This window comes from Monodon monoceros, unplaced genomic scaffold, assembly GCF_005190385.1.
Source record: "Monodon monoceros isolate NGI ecotype Baffin Bay Population unplaced genomic scaffold, NGI_Narwhal_1 Super_Scaffold_11, whole genome shotgun sequence".
NCBI classification, from domain to species: Eukaryota; Metazoa; Chordata; class Mammalia; order Artiodactyla; family Monodontidae; genus Monodon; species Monodon monoceros.
Genome location: NW_021703767.1, coordinates 103,856,339 through 103,881,145, shown reverse-complemented (window position 1 = coordinate 103,881,145; position 24,807 = coordinate 103,856,339). Strand labels below are relative to the sequence as shown.

Sequence of the window (24,807 nt, the reverse complement as noted above, 5' to 3'; positions counted from 1 at the left end):
AACAGTGAGAGGCCCGCGTACCGCAAAAAAAAAAAAAAAAAAGAATGTTATATAAATGGAAGCATACAGTATATAACCTTTTGAGATTGTTTTTTTTTCACCTAGCATAATTCTCTAGAGATCTACTCAAGTTGTGTGTAGCATTAGTTTTCTTTTAACAACTGAATAGCTTTCCATGATATAAATGTACCACAGGGACTTCCCTGGTGGCACAGTGGTTAAGAATCCGCCTGCCAATGCAGGGGATATGGGTTCGAGCCCTGGTCCGAGAAGATGCCACATGCCTCAGAGCAACTAAGCCTGTGTGCCACAACTGTTGAGCCTGTGCTCTAGAGCCCGTTCTCCGCAACAAGAGAAGCCACCGCAATGAGAAAGAGTATCCCCCACTCGCCGCAACTAGAGTCGTACGGTTCATGCATGATTAGTTTTGCAAGAAACTGCCATACTCCTTTCATTAGTGGCTATACCATTTTTACATTCCCATGGGCAATATATGAGTGATCCAGTTTGTCTGCATCCTTGCCAGCATTTGGTGTTATCACCAATTTCTATTTTAGCTATTCTGATTGTTGTAGCTTTAATTTGCAATTCCCTATTGGCTAAGATTTTGAACGTCTTTTCACGTGCATAATTTTCCACCTGCATATCCTCTTTGGTAAAATGTCTGTTCGTGTCTCTTGCCCATTTTCTAATTGGATTGTTTTTTACTGTTCGGATTTGACAATTCTTTACATATTCTAGTGCAAGTCCTTTGTCAGATATGTGGTTTGCGTATTTTTTTCCACTCAGTCACTTTTTAAGAGTCAATTTTTGTTTTTACCAAAGCGATACATGCCCATATTTAAGTAAGCAAATAGCTCTCTGAGGCTTGTTGTGAAAAACAGTGGGAATGGACTCCTTCTCAATTTCCCTCTCCCCAAAAGCAACAACTTTCAGCCCTTTTAGCTGGCTCTTTTAGTTTTTACTGCCATCTCACTAAATAAACTGTTTATTATTTGCTGATTTGGGTTTTTTTTAAGCATTATCTATTGCCTTTACACTATGAAAAATGATGATTTAGTTCTTTTTTCAACCTTTCGTCTATCCCCATCCAACATATGCACCCCAATCCCTCCAAAACAAATCTACGATCTCATTCCACAATTCTAAATCCAAAAAATGTTGCATAATTGACCCAAACTGAACTCATCTGGCAGCAAAACCTGGTGAGAAACTACTTCTAATCTTTATTCATATTGTTTAATGTAAATGTCCCTATGCTGCACTGCAGGAATATGTTTGATTAGGAAGTGTTAGCTGAGACCCTTCTGGGGTTGTTCTGTAATAAATGATCTATGAACTGTATGACCAAAAAAAAAAAAAAAATTTAATAGCCACTATATTTTGTAAACAAATTTGAATTCTGAAATATTTGGCCCAAGGGTTTCAGATATGGGGTTGTGGACCTGAATAATTATAATTTGGTTAGATGAATATTCAGTGTTTACATTTTTATGACTACGTAAATAAATTCTATTCACAAGTAAGCCATATTCTGAGCGATGATGACTATTAATGTCAAAACATGTAGAACTACTTTTGTCGATGAGCACATTTTAAATTGGGTTAAAGAGGGATGACATAAGCTCATTTAATAGGAATTTTATTTGGTGATTTTCCTGTATGTTATTTAGCAGAAATCGAAATTGAGCATCACTTTCCTTGTAGTGTTTGCGCAAATGGCACCTTCTCAGTGACACCTTCTCATACACTCTATTGAAAATCACATCCCCGCCCCCCCCATCATTTTTATCTCCTTTGTGCTTTGTCTCTACTCATTTATATCTAAAATACTGTATGTTTTTTGCTTATTTGCTTACGGTCTGTCTCCTTCCCATCAAAATGTCAGCTTCACCAGAGGGCAGGAATATTTCTCTGTTTTGCTTGTTACAAGGGCCTCTGTCACCTAGAACAGTGCCCAGGCCACAGTAGGTGCTCAAGAGTGATTTGTTTAATAAATGAATTTTGCCATTTAAAATGCAGGGAGTCATCAAGAATGGGGAAAAAAGATTTTTATTCTGGGAAGACAAGTGCCACAAAAAGGAATTTTGTTGACTCAATTACAATTTTTAAATTATAACTATTTTTCTAACAGTTTTGACTGAATAATGTCACTGGACTTAAAAGATAAAAATTTTAGTTTCATTGCAAATACTATCTAGTATTTTCTTTTAAGTCAAAGACAAATTCATTATAGTCCTGAATCCATTCAGATTATCCTGTTTAGGATTACATTTTGTGACACAGATAGCTAATCAGAACCGGTAGCAGGTACAGAAAAAAATTACATTTTGTGCATTTCATTGTGCATATTTTCATCTACATTAAAAACACAGAAAACGAAGAGAAATTAATATTATGTTAATGGCAGATATTGAAAGGCAGGGGAGAAAACACAGGAAAATTGGCAGTAGATTCTACTATTATGGGTATATAAAAATTCTAATTTAATTCTCTAGCACATTGTAAATATTACTTAATCTCTATTTGATTACATTCTAGCATTTAATGCTAGACATGTGGATACTTAAGGAAAGGCAAAATAAGAAATATACTAGGGGCTTCCCTGGTGGCGCAGTGATTGAGAGTCTGCCTGCTGATGCAGGGGACACGGGTTCGTGCCCCGGTCCGGGAAGATCCCACATGCTGCGGAGCGGCTGTGCCCGTGAGCCATGGCCGCTGAGCCTGCGCGTCCGGAGCCTGTGCTCCGCAACGGGAGAGGCCACAACAGTGAGAGGCCCGCGTACCGCAAAAAAAAAAAAAAAAAGAACTATACTAAACATACAATCTCTTGGGTATTGTTATCTGTAACTGCTAAAATGAGAATAAAAGAGAATGCTGGGGTGAATCTTGATTGAGAACCAAGCTCAGGACTATGGTCACTAGCCTCAAACCTGCCCCCAAAGGAAAAATTATGGTGGGACAATGGAAAGTACCTCCAACACCTCTGGTCACCAAGAAAGTAGCCCATGTAGCGGGAGGGCAAAACCAAGAAACTATTGAAATTTGAAGGTACGGTGTGAAGGAGTTTTCTCATTTTGTGGATAGTTGTCATCGGCTCCCTGCAGAAGCTTTGCTAAAACGGATTGTGAGAGTGACAAATTTAGGGGCAGTATCTTTGGTTTTGAATACTGCAGAGTGAACAAGCACATTAGGGTGGATACAGGACCCACAGCTCAGTATGGGACAGTCATAGATGGCTATACATGACGCAGACCCACAGCAGGTTATTCCCAAGGGAACAGCCAGCCTAGTGGACTAAATAAAACTGCTGTCAAGTGTGTTTACCCTGAAAAGGAGGACTTTCCAGCTTCCCAAATAAATGCCAAGTAGAATACCCCAGATAAAGCAGCTGAAATACTTTACATACAAACTGTGTGGAACTGGCTTTGTGATGATGGGACTATTCATCCACCCACATCATGGTAAATGCTGTGATTAAGGGGGCCCCTTTTCCATGGCCACTGCATGTCATCTTACTGCTGCAAAACTGAACAACAGTCTGAGAAGCCTTATCAGGTTTGCTTCCTCAGCTTGCTCACGTGCGTCTTACACATACCAAAAACATTAAAGAAAGTGGGAAATCGGGCTTCCCTGGTGGCGCAGTGGTTGAGACTCCGCCTGCCGATGCAGGGGACACGGGTTCGTGCCCCGGTCCGGGAAGATCCCACATGCCGCGGAGCGGCTGTGCCCGTGAGCCATGGCCGCTGAGCCTGCGCGTCTGGAGCCTGTGCTCCGCAACGGAAGAGGCCACAACAGTGAGAGGCCCGCGTACCGCAAAAAAAAAAAAAAAAAAAAGAAAGTGGGAAAGACAGATGGGAGAATCGAGGGACTCACTCCAGTGGCATGGAAATACTCCATTGGGGTGGAAATCTTTTCATGGTTCTTAAGAAATGGGAAGAATAAAATGGACATAGATGGAATCGAAACAAAAGTCTTAATACAGCACTACTGAAATTTGGGAGGACCTCCTGCTAGACTTTCAACATTAAAGGTCCTCCCAAAGCCTGCTTTATTTTTCGCAATTTGGAGGAATTTTTAAAACTGCAAGGCAAAGATTACAATGAGGAATTCATCCTGAAAATACCTGAAGTAATAGGGAGATTAATCAAGATAAAGATTGATAAAAGGGCCTCAGTCCCTTGGCTCAACCCTTCACTGCGGACCAAAAGCCTTATGCACGTGAGTAAAATGGTTAGAAGGTGGGGAGGTTTCGGGGACACTTGACCCTGGAGCCCTGTGCACTATAGTACCAAAATCTGTTGGTAAAGTTCTAATGGGAGGCAAAGTATATTGAGAGGATACCGAAATGCAGTACTTTAATCCCATCAGGTGAACGAGTTTATATGAAGTGGTTATGACTTTTTTACCTGAATGTATTATGGGGATGGATATTGCATCTGACTGGGGAATATTTCCCCTACGTAGTATTGTAAAACAGAAGACATGTAAACCCTTCCTTCAAGTCACATGCTAAATGGGAATGAATAAGATTGCCCGAGCCCACACTTCATAGAAGCTGGAGTGCTTGTCTGGACAAATCCTCTGTACAATAGCTGTGTGTGGAGTGTAACTGTGGTTTATGGCAAAAGCCTGTAAGCACCTCCCAGCAATGACTACTGGAATTGTGGACTAGAAAATTTCCATCTGAGGGGCAATTACTAGCTTGCCACCAGACATTAACTGGAAATGCCCATGTGACTGAAAGGCATAAAATAATCTTGCAACCTGAAATACCCATGATGTCTGGTGATGTCAGAGAAATGCTCTAATGAAGAAGGCAGTGCTCAGAAGAGTTCTATAATAAAATAGACATGGTTTGTACAGGAACATGCTACGGGGGAATGAAGTGTATCCACGAGTGGGTAGACTCTCTTCCCCAGGACTGACTTTGGAACCATGTGAGGAGCTGCCAGATTCTATGATCACTTGGACAGTGCCCTATAAACAGCTCTCAACTGACCAACAAAGAGCTGCTTGGTTTATGGATGGCAGTTTCAACATGAACAGACAACATTCTGTTTGGAAGGCCACGACTCTGATGGAAAAAGATAAAAACAAATCAGCTTGGTGAACTGCACTGCATGCTGTTTACCCTTATGCTTGGGTCTTCACCAACTCATGGGCAGTGGCCAATGACCTGGCCATGTGGTCAGGCAGAAGGACAATGGAAGATTGGCCTATTGGGAGGCCAATGGAAACAGGGCATGGCTCTATGGAAATCATTATAGGAATTTGAGGGGTGCATTAAAGTAGGCCACGTCAACGCCATCAGAAGGCGATTAGAATCGACAAGCAGATACCCTAGTGTGCTCACTTGATGTAGCCACCTGGGTCTGTGAAACGGGTGGACACTTGGGGTGTGGGCTGCAGCAATGCAGAGAGGGGCTCAATCTAGACGTATTCCTCTGGTATCCTCTGAGTCACAAAATGCCAACAAGAACTGTCCTGTCTGCCAACAAGAGACACAGAGACTACAGCTGGCTCTGGGGCAGATTCCCGAGGGGGAGTCCTTGCCCAAAGCTGGCAAGTCAGGCTGATGCCGGTAGCCCTGGGGGACGGCAAGTGGATCCTGACAAGAATAACTCTGACTCTGGACTGGGCTTTGCTTACCCAGGGGTAGATGCAAATGATTGGAGTACTGCAAAAGAACTGGAACAGAGATATTGCACTGATTTGGACCACTGCGTCACATTTCTTCAGACCAAGGAACGCTATTTACAGACCATTGTGTCCAACAACAGGCAGAGAGATATCTTCCTCGGAGTAACAGTTTGGTAAAGAATTAGAATGAGCAATCAAAACATTGATTGTCTAAAAGGCGGGAGATAGGGAATTCCCTGGCGGTCCAGTAGTTGAGACTTGGCGCTTTCACTGCCAGGGGCCCGGGTTCGATCCCTAGTCGGGGAACTAAGATCCCACAAGCTGAGCAGTGCAGCCAATAAAGAAAAAAACCCAAAGAAACAGCAAAAAAACCCCAGACATTTATAAACAAAAAATGGGAGGAGAGAGAGGCATGAAAGGCTGGTTTACGTGTCCTCACGAATCTGTGCTCAGTCAACGTGAGCGGGGCTGAGGGACTGTCCTCACTGGACAAATTCCTCTGCTTTTCTGAATGTGGGGATGAGGGGGTGGGTGAGGGTGCTGGTGTGACAACTCTACTGTTTTCTCTCTTTCCTGTATCACCTTACCTTTCTTCTGCCTACTTGAGGCAGTGGTCCCTGGACCAAGGATGCAACTATGTTGCTGGAAGCAGGGATGATTCCTGAGCAACGAGATCCTTTTTTTCCTAAGGGCCTGACGGGGTGGGTTGCACTTGCGTTCCATCGGGCAATACTGGGGCTAACAGTGAATACAGTTACATTGCCTATTGGAAGAAATAGCCCACTAACCCTGTACCTATGTAACCCTATCTTACGTGGATGGGAGTGGACAGAGCGGAACATGCTGTTTGGCTAGACTCTTACTGCTGCCTGTGATCTAGACCAGCACAGTGGCTGAACCTAATGTTCCTTCCAAGGTGAAAAGGTTTGGGTACAAAGAGAAGAAATAGTAAGTAGCCAAGGGTAAATGAATAATAACTGAGTTATGCAATGAGAGAATTCCAATGGTAATGCTTGGAAGGAAGCTCAGAGCAAGAAATGATATTGTCTCTTAAGTCCAATTATACCAAATGCCTGAAAGTGTGAAGTCATATATTGCTGAGACCACTCCTGCTTTTGAACCTGACAAGATGGAGTGGAAACCCTGAGACATCCCATCATATGATATGACGATGGATTGGGCTGCTTATCTGAGACTGGATGAGACTCCAGTAAATGTGTCAGTATCTTTGATTCTTATTTTTCAGGTTACATCTACCATAATGTGATGTGTTATAACACTGGCATTATTGAAAAGATAATGCCAATATTGATCATCAAATTTATTAGCGGGGCTTCCCTGGTGGCGCAGTGGTTAAGAGTCCGCCTGCCGATGCAGGGGACACGGGTTCGTGCCCCGGTCCGGGAGGATCCCACATGCCGTGGAGCGGCTGGGCCTGTGAGCCATGGCCGCTGAGCCTGTGCGTCCGGAGCCTGTGCTCCGCAACGGGAGAGGCCACAGCAGTGAGAGGCCCGCGTACCGAAAAAAAAAAAAAAAATGTATTGGGAAATTGAGTTTAATAGCTTCCTATCCTTACTCCACACTGACTCCTCCAAGTGTTGCTGTATCTGTTATGCTCAGTCAGGTATGTTCCTTTTGCTATAAAAGATCCCATGATCAAAGACCAGGGAGTAGCCTATGATATATAAAGGATGTATCTGGTCTTGGGGAGGGGGGCTGGTAAAGAGCTTCCTAAACCCTTGGAATTTCCAGAGTGAGGGGAGTATCTTTGTTATGCTAATGAGTGGGGGTGGCTACAGAACTTCAGGATGAGGGCTGGTCACCACATGATTAGAGGGCTAAAACTTTTAGCCACCTGACCTCCAGGGAGAGGAAGGGAACTGGCCATTGAGTTCAATCTCATAGCCAGTGATTTAATCAACTGTGCCTACATAATAAAACTCTTGATACAAAATTCAGGACAGCCAAGTCCTGAGGGAGCCTCCTAGTTGGTGAACATATTGATGTGCTGGGAGGATGACGTGCCGGGGTTCCACGAGGAGGAGACGGCATGGAAGCTCTGTGTATCCCACTTCCCCCCAGATCTCTCCTTCCTCCTAGACCTTGCTCTATGCATCTCTTCCATTTGGCTGTTCCTAAGTTGTATCTTTTACAATAAAATTGTAATAGAAAATGTTTCAGTGAGTTTGGTGAATCATTCTAGTGAATTATCAAACCTAAAGGGGGTGGTAAGAACCCACAAATTTGGAGCCAAGTCGGAGAGATGTGGGTATCCTGGGGTCCCCACTAGCGACTGGCAACTGAAATAAGGGCAGTCTAGCTGGGGATTTTTCCCTTTAACTTGTGCGACCTACACTAACTCTGGGTAGTGTCAGAATTGAATTGAATGGTAGGGCACCTAGCTGGTTATCAGAGAATTGGTAGAATGCAGACACATTTCATTATATTGTTTTTATATTGTAGTATATATTGTATATGTATATATGTAGTATATATTGTTTTATATTTTATATATATATATAAAAATATATAAAATTTATATATAAAATTATATTTTATATATTGTTTTTAAATTGTAGTAAAATAAACATAATATAAAGTTTACTCTTTTGACCATCTTTTTTTAAACTTTCTATTGTCATATAACATAATATAGAAAACATGTATAAGTACAACTTATAAGTAAACCGCTCAATCATATTTCACAAACTGACACACCTTTGTACCCAGCATCTGGATGAAGAACAGAACATTCCAACATTCCAGAAAGAAAAAGGAATATGTTGAAAACACAGGAACGTTTTCATTAAAAAAAAACTAGATATGTTAATTAAAATGGGGGTGAGAGAGGTAATCACTTTCCCATGCATATGCCTACGCCCACTCTATAATACACCATTTCCAAAAATGGCTTCCTGGAAGAATTTCTAAGGATTATTTGTGTCAACGTTAAAAAGCTTTGTGGTAATAATAGTTTGGGGACATGCTGAATTAAGGCTAGTCAAACAGATTGATCATTTAAGGAGATTTTCACAAATTCAGACTCTAGGGCCTAGTGCCTAAACATTCTCGAGTCAGAAAAGGAATGAGGAAAATATTTCTTGCCCATTCTAGATATATTTCTAAAATTATGGTAAATATATATAACAAAATTTACCATTTTAACCATTTTCAAGTGTATAATTCAGTGGCATTAAGTACATTTCCAATGTTGGGCAACCATCACCACTATCCATTTCCACAGCTCATTCACGCCAGACAGGAATTCTGAACTTCTTAAACAATAGCTCCCCAATTCTCCCTCCCACAGTCCCTGGCAACTACTATTCATTCACCTTTCTGACTCAGTGAACTCGCCTATTTTTGGTATCTCATGTCAGTGGGATCATACAATGTGTGACCTTTTGTGTCTGGCTTATTTCACTTAGCATAGTATTTTCAAGGTTCGTCCATGTTGTAGCACGTATCAGAATTTCATTCTCTTTAAAGGCTGGATAATATTCCACTGTGTGTAAATACCGCATATTGTTTATCCATTCATCTGTTGATGACCGTCTTTTTTTGCCCACCATTTTGCTATTGTGAATACTGCTGCTATGAACATTGGTATACAAGTATATGTATTATTTTATACTTTCATAAGTCAAGCTTCATTTTTTGTTGTTGTATAAATAAACTTTTGGAGCACTTTACAATTGAGATCAAATAGAAATTAATGATGACATACATTTGAAAGAGTCCAATGTTTTATTATCAGCATTAATATTGTTCATACTGAAGATTCAGGGATAAAATAATGGACAGAAAACTGGAATGTAAGCAATACTACATAGATGCATCATAAATATATAGGCTGTTTTGCTAATTATTGGACTAAAAATATAAAAGATGAAATTACATCAATTATTTTGTGCTTAGTCTTTCTGAATATCCTTTTGGTATTAAATACACAGCGAGCGCTTATATTTAGAGATTCTGCCTTGTTTTAAGCAAGGAAAACAAGCTTATCCTTGGTTAATCAGAATCAGTTTCAAAAGGTAAAACTTCTTAAAGGTAAGCATGGCATTTAGTGCATAAGACCAATATTCTTGCTGGGCTGGCTGCTTGAGGATCGCTCTCGTTCTTTAGTAATTTCCATCTCAATTTTGGCTTTGCTTTTCTCCCAATCTATTTCAAGCTGCAGTAGAAGAAAAGAAGAAACATGCATATATAGTATAAGACATTTTTGTTTAATGCAAAGTAACTAAGAGTAAACAAAAACAGACTTCCAAAACATTTGAGAAAAAAGAGGGCAGGAAAGAAAAGTTAAGAAGAGATAATGCTCCCCAAAAAATGAAATAGCGTTAAGAATAAGACCTAATAGAACAATTATCACAATAAAAAGCAAAGACTCTCATTGTGATACCAAAGACCAAAATCTGGTTGTAGCTATTTATAAAAGGCACATCTAAACTGTCCCATGGAGCCTTGGGATTCTGCTCCGGTGCCTCAGGTTTGAGGGGGTAGGAGCGAGTGAAGATGGACTGCTCTCCTCCAAACAAGGGGGAGAATGGACTGGGCTCCATTTTTGAAACAGTAGGCCATGTTTCAAATGGGTCAACTCTTCACTGCTTTTATACTGACGTTTCCATTAGGAGCCTACCTATGGAGAAAGAAAGGGGAGCATCTGCTTTCCCAGAGCATACTCTGCAAAAGGGGCTCCTTCACAACTCTTAAAATAATATGAAGACTTGGTGGTAAGAAAATGACGAGGGCTTCCCTGGTGGCGCAGTGGTTAAGAATCCGCCTGCCAATGCAAGGGACACGGGTTCAAACCCTGGTCCAGGAAGATCCCACATACCGCGGAGCAACTAAGCCCGTGCGCCACAACTGCCAAGCCTGTGCTCTAGAGCCCGTGAGCCACAACTACTGAGCCTGCACGCCACAACTACTGAAGCCCGTGCGCCTAGAGCCCGTGCTCCGCAACAAGAGAAGCCACCACAATGAGTAGCCCGCGCACCGCAACAAAGAGTAGCCCCCGCTCACTGCAACTAGAGAAAGCCCGCGCACAGCAACGAACACCCAACGCAGCCAAAATTAAAATAAATAAATTTATGGAAAAAAAGAAAATGATGAAAAGATATTAGAGGAAGAAGTGGGAAAGCAAGGCTGAAAGACACATAAAAAGAATAACTGAAAAGTGATAATATTTTTATCTGTTTTCAGCCAACCACCAGACCCCCCCAAAATCCAGCCCTGCCCCTCCACTAAATCAACAGACATAGTGTTAGGAATGGACTCTGCTCTGAATTCAATAAACAATTTCTTTGGGAAAAAGCCGCCTGCTATTTTTAAAACTTTGGAGATCACTAATTAAGGAATGTGTGTCCTCTCAGGCAAGACATGGGAAAAACTGGGTCCTACCTAAAACTAACTCTGATTTACTTTGAAATAAACCCAAACTCCTGAGACTGAGCCCAAAGTGAATAGGTTTTCACCTCCATGTAGGGGAGCTGAGTGGAATAAGCAGTATTAAAGCAGACTGCGTTACTACTTGCTGCCTGAACAGATTTACCTTAAGTAACTGAGACTAATTTAACCTTAACAGGACTTCACGCCTCTTTTATTTTGTGTTGGAAGTAGGTAGAATTAAGTATTTGGTTCTTTTTTATTCCAATATCCTTTCTCTAAATTCCTGTGAAGTAATTTATGGATATATTTTAGATAATCATTCCATATACTTGTCTATAATACATAAAATTGATGAATTAAAAGAATCCCTTTACTCATAGAAGATGAAAGTCTGTGCTCAGATGCAAGTGACAGCTTATCAAAAGGCAGAGCAAATGTTAGGTTATTTGAAAGACTCATTTTTCAATCAGGTCAGAACTTGATGTTTTTAAATGGCAAAACAACTCGTCTAAGAAAACATTTGCAAAGAGAAAGACAAAACTTGATGAATGCCTTGGCCTTCTTCCAGGCTTAAATTGACTTACATATGTTCTTCAGATCAATCACAATAAAACCATGTATTGATGATACACTCAACAACTGTTGCTCAGCTGCACCAGAAGTGCATCAAGCAGATTGATGACATCTATATTAGTTACTTGTTATAGTACAAATGAGGGTGTCAGTTGACAGCTATCCTACTGAAAATAAACGTTTCACTTTCACTCTGGCATTTGTCCAGTTTTAGAACAATGTTCTCCTGATAATTTAGTCTCTGGAATAGAGTATTTTTAATAGTGAGTTTTAGATAAGGATGTACTCATGACAGCTGTCAAGTGACTTCTACACTAAAACACATCCTTTTCTAGTCTAGGGAGTGTTAATACTACTTGGCACTTCTTATTCTAGTCCCTAGTTGGTCAATTCTTCTTATTCACATAATAATAATTTTAAAATCATAGCAAATGGCTCTCCATCTTCTACCCCATCTCTCTTACTCTCAGCCGAAAATCAGCTTCCTACTTTACAGAGAATATAGTGGCCATCAGGCATGAATTCACTTAATTTCCTTCCTTTCATAAAAGTAGGGTATCCATCCTTATCTCGTTCCCTTCTGTCTCAGGGCAACCTCTTCACATAAGTCCCTGATCTCGTCTTCTTTGACTCCTCTAGGACATCGGCCTTCAATTATTACCTACATATTTCAATTTCCTTCTCTTCACTGGCTGCCCCTCATCATCCTTCCCTCTGTATTCCGTCTCCCTACAAGCTACCACCTTCATTCTTCTTTTCATTCCTGACTCTCATCCTCTCCCCAGACCACTGTAGTATGACTGTGTTCCCACTACACCTCAGAAGCTTTTCACTAACGCCACCATTAAGTGTTTTAATCCCTCATCCTGTACACCTTCTCTATACGACTCAATTGCTCATTCAACGAATATTTAATGCTCACTCTATGCCCAGGATTGCTCTAGGAGCAAGGATTTAGCAGTGAACAAAAAGATAAAAATCACTGTCTTCATAGAAAGACAAACAAAGACAAGTAATAGTGGTAAAAGTTTTGGAAACAGGGGAGGGAGATAGCGCCGGGGTGGAGTTGGGGGGGGATGGGTGTTGTATTTCAAACAGAGTGATCAGAGAAGGCCTCCCTGAGAAGCTGAAGTGAAGACCTGATGATGAGTGAGTGACTCTCTGGGTGTATCTGGGGAACAGCATACTAACAGACAGAGGGAAGAAAAAGGTCCTGATGTAGGAGCATCCCCTGGACCTGGCTGACCACCGCTCTTTGAAATATCTCTCTCAGTACAATATTGTTCTCTTCTGGTTTCTGCTCTCTTTTCTAAATGTCCTCAGTCTTTTGTTTTTCTTTTTCTCCTATATCCTTCCCCTCAGCAACCTCTTCACTGTTAGTATTCACTGGGGTTCCAACCACAGCTTTTTCATACTTTCCCTAGGAGATCTCCTCAACTCTCATAGCTTCAACTATTCCTAAATGGTCATGACCATAAATTTATTTATCTAGCCCTGATTCTTCCTTTATCAACACCCTTTGATGTTCACATTGGTATTTCCAACTGCCCACTAGACATCTCTGCCTAGATAGGGGCCACCCCACAGGGACTTCAAACTCAAAACAATGGCCTATTTTCATGTATTCAAACTCAAAAGGTCCAAATCTCATATATGCTCATGTTCCTCTACCAGTCACCAACCAGGAATGTTGAAGTTGTTCTCAAATGTCTTGCCTTACCTCACCACCTCTCCTCCCACCCCCAACCACAATGTTCTATTAATTTTACTGCTACTTTTTCTTACATTAATCCTACAGTCTCCATCTCCTGCTGAGATTATTACAGTAACCTCCTAACTGGTCTCCTTGTCACCACCCTTACCTCTAATCCATCTTCCACATCAGAAGTTATCTTTCAGGTCATTTTCTTGATTACAAACCTCCAAGTCTTTGCACTGCCTCCATTATAAGGTCTATTATCACAGTGTTAAGACTCTTTAATGTCTGGTCCCATCAATATTCCAGCCACCCAGGACCCAGCACCCAGGACCCAGGGCAGTCACTCTGTACTCCTGCACCATTCTTTCAAGATCCCATGCATTTGCTCTTATTATCATATCCTTTAACTGACTGACAAAATCCTACTCAAGATAATTCCATGGAATAAATAAATAAATTTTAAAAATGAAAACTAACAAATACAAAGTATACAATTTCCAAAGGGGAAAAAAGGATACTTTGGTGGAAAATTCCAAGTTTCCGTTTCCACTTAGGAACTGGGATTTTAAAAGGGAAAAGTGATCACGTCACTTCCATTCAGTATCTTTACATTAATCTTAGGGTAAATCCAATATGCCGAACTTGCCCTATGAAACCCTCGGGTCAATCTCCCTTTTGCTCGTCACTCTTTCCCACTTCAGAGCCTTCCCTCTGCCTAGAACACGGCCATCGCCACACCCTCCCCCCACACCCTCAGTCAGCTTCTACTATCCATTCTTTACAGCTCAGCTCAAATAGCAATTGCTTTGCTTAGAAAAATCTGCTGATCCCCCCCACCCCAGGGCAGGCCTGTCATTCATAAAGTCTTACAGCACTATGTACACTACCTTCGAGGCGTTTATCACAACTGAAATGAACAATTAACTGTATCATTAACTATCACCTCCATTTGAATATAAGTTTCACGAGGGTCAGTGTTTGCCAGGTTTACTATTATATCCCAACCACCAAGGAGAGTACATTGTCTGCAGGAGGTGCTCAGTAAATACTGAATGAATAAAAGGTAACTAATTATCCAGCAAATGAGCTATCACTTAACAATCTCTCGTTATTTTCTCTCCTGTTTTTCCCTCTTTTTTTCTTTCTCCTAGCATAATGCTTTAAACATTTCCTGTCTCTTCTACTTCTCTTCCTGCACAGAGTATGTATTCAGTAGATTGAATGCATTCCTCAAGTGGACTTTATTTGCCAGACTCATAAATTATTTTACAAATACTTACTGAACACCCTTGTAGAGCAGGTATAATGGCTCTAATGGGGTTCTTAGAAGATAGTACACCGTGTATGGATCTCAGATTTCCATATTTTAAACTAGAAAGGCCCAAATAACATTTCAGGGCTCATAAATATGAATGTATGTCAAACTCCACTTCTTATAAACTTTTACGCTATGCGTTGTGAGCCCATTTGAGTTCACCAGATAGGGAGAATAAATTTCTTTTTAAGAATGATCTTTTTCTATTCAATTCTTAGTTCTGAAATAAAGAGTTTATATAATCACAATTTTGGCTAAGATAATTTTTAAGTCAAAGATAATTTTCATCTTAAAATACTGCTTTATGATTTCTAGTTAACTTCCAAATTACATCTGTGAAGAAGAAAAGTAGGAAACTAGAACATAGCGCCATAGAGACTCAAAGTAACCTATATAGTTTCAGGATGAAAAGAAACCAAAATACCAAAAAAAGCCGTGTTGTTCTGATTCTCCCACTTTGAACATTTCTACTACTCTTGTGACTGAAGTATCATATGTTAGTTATAGGTGAATACGTATATAATGAAAAAGAAGATATGAATGTTAAGTTTTTAATATCTGAAATATAATTTCCTTGAGGGTAAAAACTATATTTTTTATGTCCTCAAAAGCACCTAATGTGAACACAGTGAAAATAATATTGTCAGTAATGATGACGAAGAGGAAGCAGAGTAGTATTAATCTGCTTAAAAATTATACAATAAAGTAAATTTAAGGTGGGTGCTCATTTTTAACATACTGTCATATTTTCAAAACTGAGACAAAAAAGATGAGGTGACTACTGAATCTCTGGGCTGCTTAGCACTCAGTGCTGGTGGCTGCTGTCATATTCTGTGAATTGAGAGTATAGCCCTCAGAGCTCCCAGGGAAGCCCTCATAGCCCAAACTCCCGAAGGATCCATTTCAGTAGTAAACAGTTCTGAATCAAACAAAAAAAATTTCGTGGAGCTTCTATAAAATACATCCCTTTCCACCAAGAAACCCACAACTTGTGTCTATCCTGGATCCAGATGATAAAGCTGCACTGCAGAACTAAAAATGGCCCCAAAGGCTTCATTACCCTGAAAACTGGTCTGAAGTCCAAAAATGTGGTTCATGACACTCAATATTCTAAATACGGCAAATGGATAATGTTGCCTTTAGTAGGTGCCTTCTCTCTACATCTTCTTTCCTCTTCCCAAGCTTCCTCTTATATATTCTGCCCCCTACGATAAATCAGAACATTCCATTTTATTCTATCCCCAAGGAGGGGCACTCCCACAGTCTATAAGCTCCATGAAGACAGGAGCCATATCTGTTTCAACACATAGCATAGTGCCTGGCCTGGAGTTAGTACTCATAAACATTTTTTGAATAAATGAATGACTAAAAGGCTAAAGGAATCAACTAGTTCACAGAGCTGGGAGCAAGGTTGGCCCTGTTTTGGGATTACAAGTCTCTTGAATCTGCATGGCTACAGGTGAGCTCTATTTCTGCCATTTGAGTATAGAAGGATCTGGGCAGGTGGCCACAATCTTTTCTGCTCTAGGCGCTGGGACAAACGCCCTTGTTCTGGCTCTCCTGTGTGCTGATATGTACTGGAATGGCTTTTTTCTAATTGGGTTTATAAAACCTTATATTCTGGTAGGAACTTGAGAGGCAAAGGGTTAGCATTCTTTTGTTCTAGGCGGTGAACTCTACCCAGGCCAGGCACCTTTTGAAGTGCAACTGAGCTCCCTAGATAGAATCTGCAAAGTGGCAAAGTATCCATTTTCTGGCCAGCGCCCTCTGTGCTTATGTATGTCCCCTGGAGCAGAAAGGGCAGCTGGTAGAAGACAAAATTCAGGAGCTAGAAGCCTTCATCCTTGCCATTTATACTGTTTATCTAAAAATATCAGTTAGCACACAACCTTAACACAAATTGAATATTATAAAACCAGACTTGAGTTAATCAAAACATGGCTATAAGAGTCCAGAAAAATATTCAGTAATATAATTACATAGTCAAAATAAGACTAACATTGAAAGGCAAAAAGTAGTTTTTTTTTAGAGATTATGGTAAGAATTATTCAAATTTTGTCGCATTAGGATGAATAATACATACTTATAAAACATATACATTATTATCAAATACTGCATAATACTTACACCTTCTGCATACTGCAGGTATCGTTTATTAGTTTCCTGTTTACCAAATGTCTCCAGAAACTTTTGTCGGTAGGCCAGCACTGTATCAACATGTGTTTTGTATTTAACAGCTAATTCAAGTGCCCTACAATGAGAAAGAAAACAGATTATCCGCATTGCTGTGTTAGCCTCTACGGGCAGTGGAGTTTCGGGGTGAAAGGGTGGGAAAGTCTATGTTGATCCCTCCACTCCTCCCTCAATATGAAAGGCACGTCATTCCCTACCTTATCCATCTTGCAAATTCCTATTTATACTTCAGGGTCCAGACCAAACATGATCTCTTCTCCCTGACCAGCTCTCCTTGTAGAAGTAAATGACCATTATATCTTATCTGTGCTACAGAACATTTTATACATACTATTATTTCAGCTCTGCTTACAGTGTATTGTAACTATTATGAATCTGTTCCTTCCACTAACCTACACATTTATTGAAGGGAGATCTGGGTTTCATTTCTCTTTGGTGAGTACTACAGAGTGTATGTATCATAAATGTTCATTGAAAAATTCATTGAAATCATAATAAAATTCAAGTGAATGAACTCCCCTAATGTAAGTGGTTCGACTATCTTGACCATTTTTTAAGTCAGTAATGAATTTATTCTGTTCAATATTCAACTAAATACTGATACCCTTACTTATCCTTATTAGTACAGTAAATTAAAAATATTATGAAAATAAAATTTGAGGATAATAAAAGTCTGACAAAATGCCTTTTGCCATTTGATTCTTAGAAAAAGCTAATAGCCATTTAAATTTTATAAGTTAATTAATATCTATCTATGTAACCAAGTTATTTTAAGGTAATATTTTATTTAAATAGCAGACAAGAGCTAAATGAACTGCTAAATTCACTGTTATAACACCAAAGGCATAAAATCTATATATTGATAATTTGGAGGGAGATGAAAAGATTATTCTTCAGTTCCAGGCCTATTTTTGCTTGTAGGTTTTGGACAGCAACTCAGCCCGTGATCCTATGCATAACTCAAATTAGCTGAGCCAGGAACAATCTAGTAGAATATAGCTCTCCTACACTGTTCATTGTTATCCTGTTTTAAAGTATGGGAAACAGTCATCATAATAGTCAAAGTACAATATTTCTCAAGTTCTCTTGCTTTCTAATATAACACATGATTTCTGAATAGGCCAGTGATGGTTTATCAGAGCCAACTATTACGAACTTGTTGTTTTAGACAAAACTGACTACTGACTAGAATTTTTGCAATGTGTGACTGTTTAGTAGGAAAATTTGTTTGATTCTTAGCATGCTTTGGTTTGATGTAAACTAAATTGTCACTTTAAAAAGTATTTTAGATATTATGTATGTATTAATTGACAAATGATAGACAATTGAGATATTAAAGACAATATGATAAATTATGAATGTAAGTCATGTATAATACAAATGATAATGTCAAAGTTCAGTACAATGATTTCTTACAAAAATATATTGGCATAAACAATATTGCTAAATCCAAGGATATTTGCTACCCATCACAAACTCCTCACAAAGTTCCCTCATTCCTCTGTGACTTTCTGTCTTTCAGAGAAAAAGAAGACACATGGAAAAAATGCAGAGGTATTAGGATACAGAGGAACAAAAGTAGAAAAGAAGAGAAGGCAAGAAACGATCTATAGAGGCTCAAAAGATGAGAAACAGAAGTAAAGATGCCTTAATTCTTCTAGCCCTCTCTCACATCAGCCCCCTCTTCATCCCTAAGGCTCTGATTCCCGTGTTGTATGTGTGAGTGGAGACTCTGGTGAACAACCTCGCCGGCACCTCAGAAGTTCCAGTTCCCATTCTTTCTTTATGATTGTACATGATGGGGGAAGGAGTTCTCGACTGTGCAAAACTGGAGCTGTTCTAAGTGGGGAATACATAAGCATCTATTCTGGGTTGGGGCTTTTCAAAAATTCCAAAGAGAGACTTTGTTATGGAACATCAACACGTTTAATTATGTAGAAAGGATAGACTATGATGTCTAATCCTGCATTTATTTTTTTTTAAAGATTTTTTTATGTGGACCATTTTTAAAGTCTTTATTGAATTTGTTACAATATTGCTTCTGTTTTATGTTCTGGGTTTTTTGGCTGCGAGGCATGTGGGATCTTAGCTCCCCGAACAGGGATAGAACCCACACCCCCTGCATTGGAAGGCAAAGTCTTAACCACTGGACCGCCAGGGAAGTTCCTAATCCTGCATTTAGATGCTAAGACTTATCTGCTATTACAGTCATTATTATTATTATAAAATACATATTAATTATCTGATTGAAAAGCAATAGCTAAAGTTAAACATTCAAATGATATGTGCTATTTTAAATGTTCTCTAAAAGCACACACTGGGTAAAAAATGTTTCTCTACCACATTTAGGAGGGAATTTACTCCAAATTATCTAAGAGTTATGGGAACAGTATGTCTCTAGCTTTAAAATGGTTATTCAGCAACCAAACAAATGTAACATTAGATTATGGGGCTGGAAAAACTCCATGTATCCTCTCTGATTTTAAACAGAAGGAAGTTACATTAAAAGATGTTATAACTTCAAAATATAATTTTTTTGCATAACTTGAACGAAGCAAAATCACTTTATATAACTGGTATAAGTAGAAAAACTATTTTTATTAATACTTACATAAAGGATCAATATGCATACCTGGAGCTTCTAGTTTCTACCTCTCTTAACTTCAGTGTTTGAAAACAGACTACCACCAAATGTCCAAAGTGAATGTCAAATAGATAGCTTGCATATGTACTACTCCTCAAGGGCTGCATCTTATTAGGTTGTAGGCAATTTTCAAGTTCAAATATAAATGACGGAAGCACAAAGCAGCAAGACTATGCTTCTCAAATAGAATAACCCATATTAACAAAGTAAAATCTGTTCCCTTCTAAAGGATTTAAACAAATATAGAAATTCAGGAATCCTAAAAGCAATCTAATATATTTATCATCCAATACTTAAATTCTATCCTTCCAGAATTCTACAGGCCCAGTTGGGAAAATAGCAAGAAAACACAAAAAAGAAATAGGAGAACCTATAGATGAAAAGAAACCTAAGAATGTATCAACCAATCAAAATGTATGAATATTTTATGAATCCTGAATCAAACAAACCATAAAACAAAACATTTATGAGATAATCAGAGAAATAAGCACACTGAATAGAATTATTGTTAACTTTTAAAAGTGTGATCATGATACTGTGGCTGGATTAAAAAAATCTTTAAGATACATACTGAGATATTCATAGATAAAATGATATTATGACTGGGATTTGCTTTTAAAAATTGTGGGGAGGGATAGAGGAGGAGTAGAGATTATTCACAAATTGGTAACTGTTGAAGCTGAGTGATGGGTACATGGAGATTTATTACACTATTCTCTTTACTTTTGTATACATTTGAAATTTTCCATAATAAATAGTTTTTAAATTCCATCTTTTTTGGTCCGTCCTGATCTCTTTCGCTGAATCCTCCTCTTCAACCAGATCATTAAGTGTTGAATTTCAGGGGAAATCTGCCTGCTGCCCTCTTTTCTTTTTTTTGTTTTTTTGTGGTACGCGGGCCTCTCACTGTTGTAGCCTCTCCCGTTGCGGAGCACAGGCTCCGGACGCGCAGGCTCAGCGGCCACGGCTCACGGGCCCAGCCGCTCCGCGGCATGTGGAATCTTCGCGGACCGGGGCACGAACCCGTGTCCCCTGCATCGGCAGGCGGACTCTCAACCACTGCGCCACCAGGGAAGCCCTGCCCTCTTTTCTTTTTCCTTCTTTAAATTCTTGAGCCACACTCATGGCCGCAGCTACTCCAAAGGCTGATAATTCCCTCAGTGTCTTTCCCCCAATGTCTAGGACCTCCCCTCAACTTCACACCTGTATATCCCACTCCTGCTGGACCTCATGAACTGGATACACAAAGGTAACTAAAACTCAACAAATCCAAATTGTTAGACAGCTTAGTCACCACCCCGCCCTCCCCACTCACCCCAAAACAAAAATTTACCATCCAGTACAGCTTCGGTTCTACACAGATACCAAATGTGGGCTTACCCTCCTGATGAAAGACACAGACAAATTAAAGCCCTGCCAGACTTTCCTGGAATATACACAACACTCAAAAATTTTTTTAAAACTCGAAACACTATTCGATAACATAAACCAGTTCTGGAAGTCTTAGTTTATGAGAACAATTATTTACTCACTCCCAGAAGAGGGTAATACATGTGGAGAAAAAATAAGATCATTTTTAAAAGAACACCATCTACATAGATAGGCATGCAAGAAGTCTATTATTAACTAATCAATCAGTCACATAATTTTATCATCGTCCTATGTTTGAATACCTTAGCAGATGGGGATTATTCTACTCTCTAAGCAAGCCATTCTTTGGATTATGTTGTTATAAGCTGATTCCTATATTGGATCCAAGTATTTATCCCTCTTACTTCTATTTTTTTATATTAGCTATATCATTTAGAATCAAAATTGTCATCACAGAACTTTGTCAGTTTTGTTCATTGCTATATCCCCCCATGCCTAAAACCTGGCACACTAGAGACATTCAATAAATAATTAAAGAATGAATAGTAGCTACCATTTATTGAAGGCTTACTATGTATCAGGCAGTATGCTAAGAGATTTTCACATGCTATTTTACTTAATCCCGACAACAAACATGTGGTTTTTGTTATCATCACCATTTTAAACACAAGGAAACAGAGGCTTACAGAGCCTCACTAATCTGTCCAAGATCACAGGACTAGTAAGTGCAGAACCAGAAATCAAACCCAGGTCTTATTTCAAAGGCCCCATTCTTAACCACTACATTTGTCTTTGTACCATTCAGCAGTCCTTTTGAACAAGTCATTAAAAATGACCAGACGTGGGACTTCCCTGGTGGCTCAGTGGTTAAGACTCTGTGCTCCCAATGCACGGGGTCCAGGTTCGATCCCTGGTCTGGGAACTAGATCCCACATGCATGTCACAACTAAGAGTTAGCATGCTGCAACTAAGGAGCCCACGTGCTGCAACTAAGGAGCCGGAGCAAACAAACAAATTAAAACATAAATAAATACTTTTTAAAAAAAATGACCAGACATTTCACCAAAAGACTGCTGTTGTTGTTTTAAGCAGATCTCCATGTTATATCTAAATATGTCTGGTATGGCAGACATTCAATAAATGTCTGCTGAATGAATGAATATGCATTAGGAAGAAATATTCCAACTGGTTTCAGAAATATCTGCAGAATTTGGAAATGAAGACAATACATAAGATTTTTAAGAGTTTCTTAGCACTTATAAATTACTTCTGCTGATTATCTAAAGTCATTCTTATCCAGTCTTTGATATTTATGCTAAAAGTGATGGGAAACTATGGGTTTCATTTAAGTGAGTCAGGGGTCAAGAGTGACATGATGATTTCCACTGTGAAAAGATCACTATGACTACAGTATGAAGGATGGATAGGAAAAGGACAAGGTAGGTGCAGAGAGACCAATGATGATGTTTTATTAAGAAAAACTTGGATCAGGGAATTCCCTGGAGGTCCAGTGGTTAAAACTCCACACTTTCACTGCATGGGGTGTGGATTCAAGCCCTGGTCAGGGAACTAAGATGCTCGCACGGTGTGGCCAAAAAAAAAAAAAAACTTGGATCAGCTTAGATAAGGGTGCTGGTAGTAAAGTGGATGAGTGCCAGAGGTATTTGAGAGGGAAAATGGTTGGTAATTGGAGTATGGGGGAAAGAGGGTAAGGAAAATGTCAAAAGTAACTCCTAAATTTCCAGCTTTGGGTAGACTGAAAAGATAAGATAGATTACTCTGGAAGAGAACCAAGTTTATGAGGGAATAAATATAAATTTGAACTCAAACATATGAGACAGTCAATGGAAATGCTGAATAGGCAGGTGGATAACTGGGTTCTGGAAGCAAACATGGGCAGGACAGAGGGCTAGAAGAAAGATGCATATTTGGGAGTCTTAAGTGTGTAAATAGTAATCAGGAGCCTTGAACAACGCTCCTTGACGTTTATTGACTTGCCAGTCAGGCATAAAGGTCTACCAGCATTTGACCAACCCATTGGTTTATAGTTTAGATGAAAAACACAAAGCATAAGAAAAGGAGATGCCAGGTAGATAGGGGGAACGGAGGAGCACCCAGCATTCGTTCTCTTTCCCCATTATATCTCTTTGTCCCTCTTGTTTTCCCTCTCCCTGAGATCTAATATCTTAAGGCAGAGTCATTTGCTGAAAACTGGAGGAGGGGAAGAGGCGGCACAGATAGCAGGATGTAGGGATAGTAGGGAAGATGTGAAGTTAGCAGAGAATAAGTATAGTCACATGACCTAAGTCTCAAAGGATCAGAGATTTTACAAGAGAAGTAAAGATGGGGGAGGCGAAAAGGACACCAACTGCACTCACACCCAGACCTAAGGAATGTGGAGTCAGAGAGAATAAACTGACTCCATCTGAGAGGACTGGTAGGGAAGGAGTGTCCTCTGGAAAGAGGTAATTTTCACTTAGGTCAAGGAGGTATGAGAAATGTTCAAAGGGCTGTATTATAGGCCATCAATAGAAGCCATCAGAGGCAAATGCTTCACGGACCTGCTCTGATATTTATATACTGTATGTATCTACACCCAATGTTTGTAGAGGAAGTGCAAGGCAAAATGATTAAGAGTATTGCATAAAGATTAAGAGCATGAATATTAAGTACCTACTATGTATATAGATAATATAAAATGATAAAATGTTTCTATCCTAGAAGTGTATAATCTGAAAGGTGAAAGGTGACATAAAATTTACAAAGATAAATAACAAAAGAGGTAAACATCAATCCTATAAAACAATGTAAGTAGTAGTATCAGCAGTATATATTTTATTGTGGTAATAGCAGAAAATTCAGGTCCTCTTTGATACTGGAAGACTTAGGTTCAAATCCTAGATCAGCCAGCTACTTATGAGTAACCCTCAACTTCCTCATTTGTATAATGTTGTGATGACCAAATAAGATGATATAAGGAAAGTGTTTAACACAATTCTTGGCACATGATAAGCACTCAATAAATAGAAGCCTCACTATTATTAATGACAATAAAATGGAATTCCTAAGTAGGTTGCAAGCTTTTTAATATAAGGATGATTTTTAAAATATCTGTTATACTATATGGTGTTCAGAGTGCTATATAAATAGTAATGCCTAACATTTATCAACATAAACATTTTCTCAAAAGTATCAGTTGAAAATATGCTGTGAACACCATTCTTCCCTATTTCTCATGGAACTCATGGCTTAGTAATGGTATATACAATTTTCTGTTAGTTCTTTAATACAGGGTTTTAAAAAATTATTCATACTGTCTCTTTCCAAAATAGTTACTTTAATATTTGTGAATTATGAATAAATTGAGGATAAGAACAATGGCCTATTCATATTTGTAGAGCCTAAAACATCTTTCATGATCCTTTGTATAGCCAAACAATGACAACAAATTTGTGAAAATAAAGGATAGAAACAGGGTGGCTGAATTGTATGAAGAGTGTAGATAATTAATGTATAAATTAAATAAAGAGACTATAGTATGTCCATAACAAAATTAACTACCTTTTGTTACTTTTTTAGCCATTTCGTTACTTCTATTCAAGGGGAAGATAGAGATAGGACTATAAAAATTCTAATCTGAGGGGATTATAAGTAAGGGGCCAGTAATTGAAAGATTTATGGGTTATTTTTGAGCACAGAGAGAGACGAAGATGATGAAAGACATTTCAAACCTGGAAAAGTCAACATGCCAGCTTTGTAACACAGTAACTTCAGGTGCATATAAGCACTACAACCTTGTTCACTGAGAGAGACATACCTGAGAGAATGAGTAGAGAAACCTAATATGTCATAGAGAAGAGCAGCCTGTCACTCAGCCTCAGAAAGCAACCTGTCCCAAAGCCTAAGGCAGCGGGGAAGGTTACTGACCACTCCTCGTTACAAATCCTTTGGTATCTCTTCCTTAGCTTCACAAATCTT

At 39.2% G+C, this 24,807-nt stretch overlaps 1 protein-coding gene across 2 annotated transcripts in view; it reads right to left on the bottom strand.

The window, feature by feature from the left end:
* Positions 1-9,375: 9,375 nt before the first annotated feature.
* The window catches only part of IFT80 (intraflagellar transport 80), a 143,782-nt gene continuing 128,350 nt past the window's right edge, over positions 9,376-24,807 (bottom strand). For both annotated transcript variants that reach the window (XM_029214207.1, XM_029214206.1), the window contains exons 19-20: positions 16,749-16,872; positions 9,376-9,820 (exon numbers count right to left, since the gene is read on the bottom strand). In XM_029214207.1, coding sequence (XP_029070040.1) covers positions 9,710-9,820; positions 16,749-16,872 — 235 coding nt within the window. In that variant the 3' untranslated portion in view covers positions 9,376-9,709. The remainder of the gene's footprint in view (positions 9,821-16,748; positions 16,873-24,807) is intronic.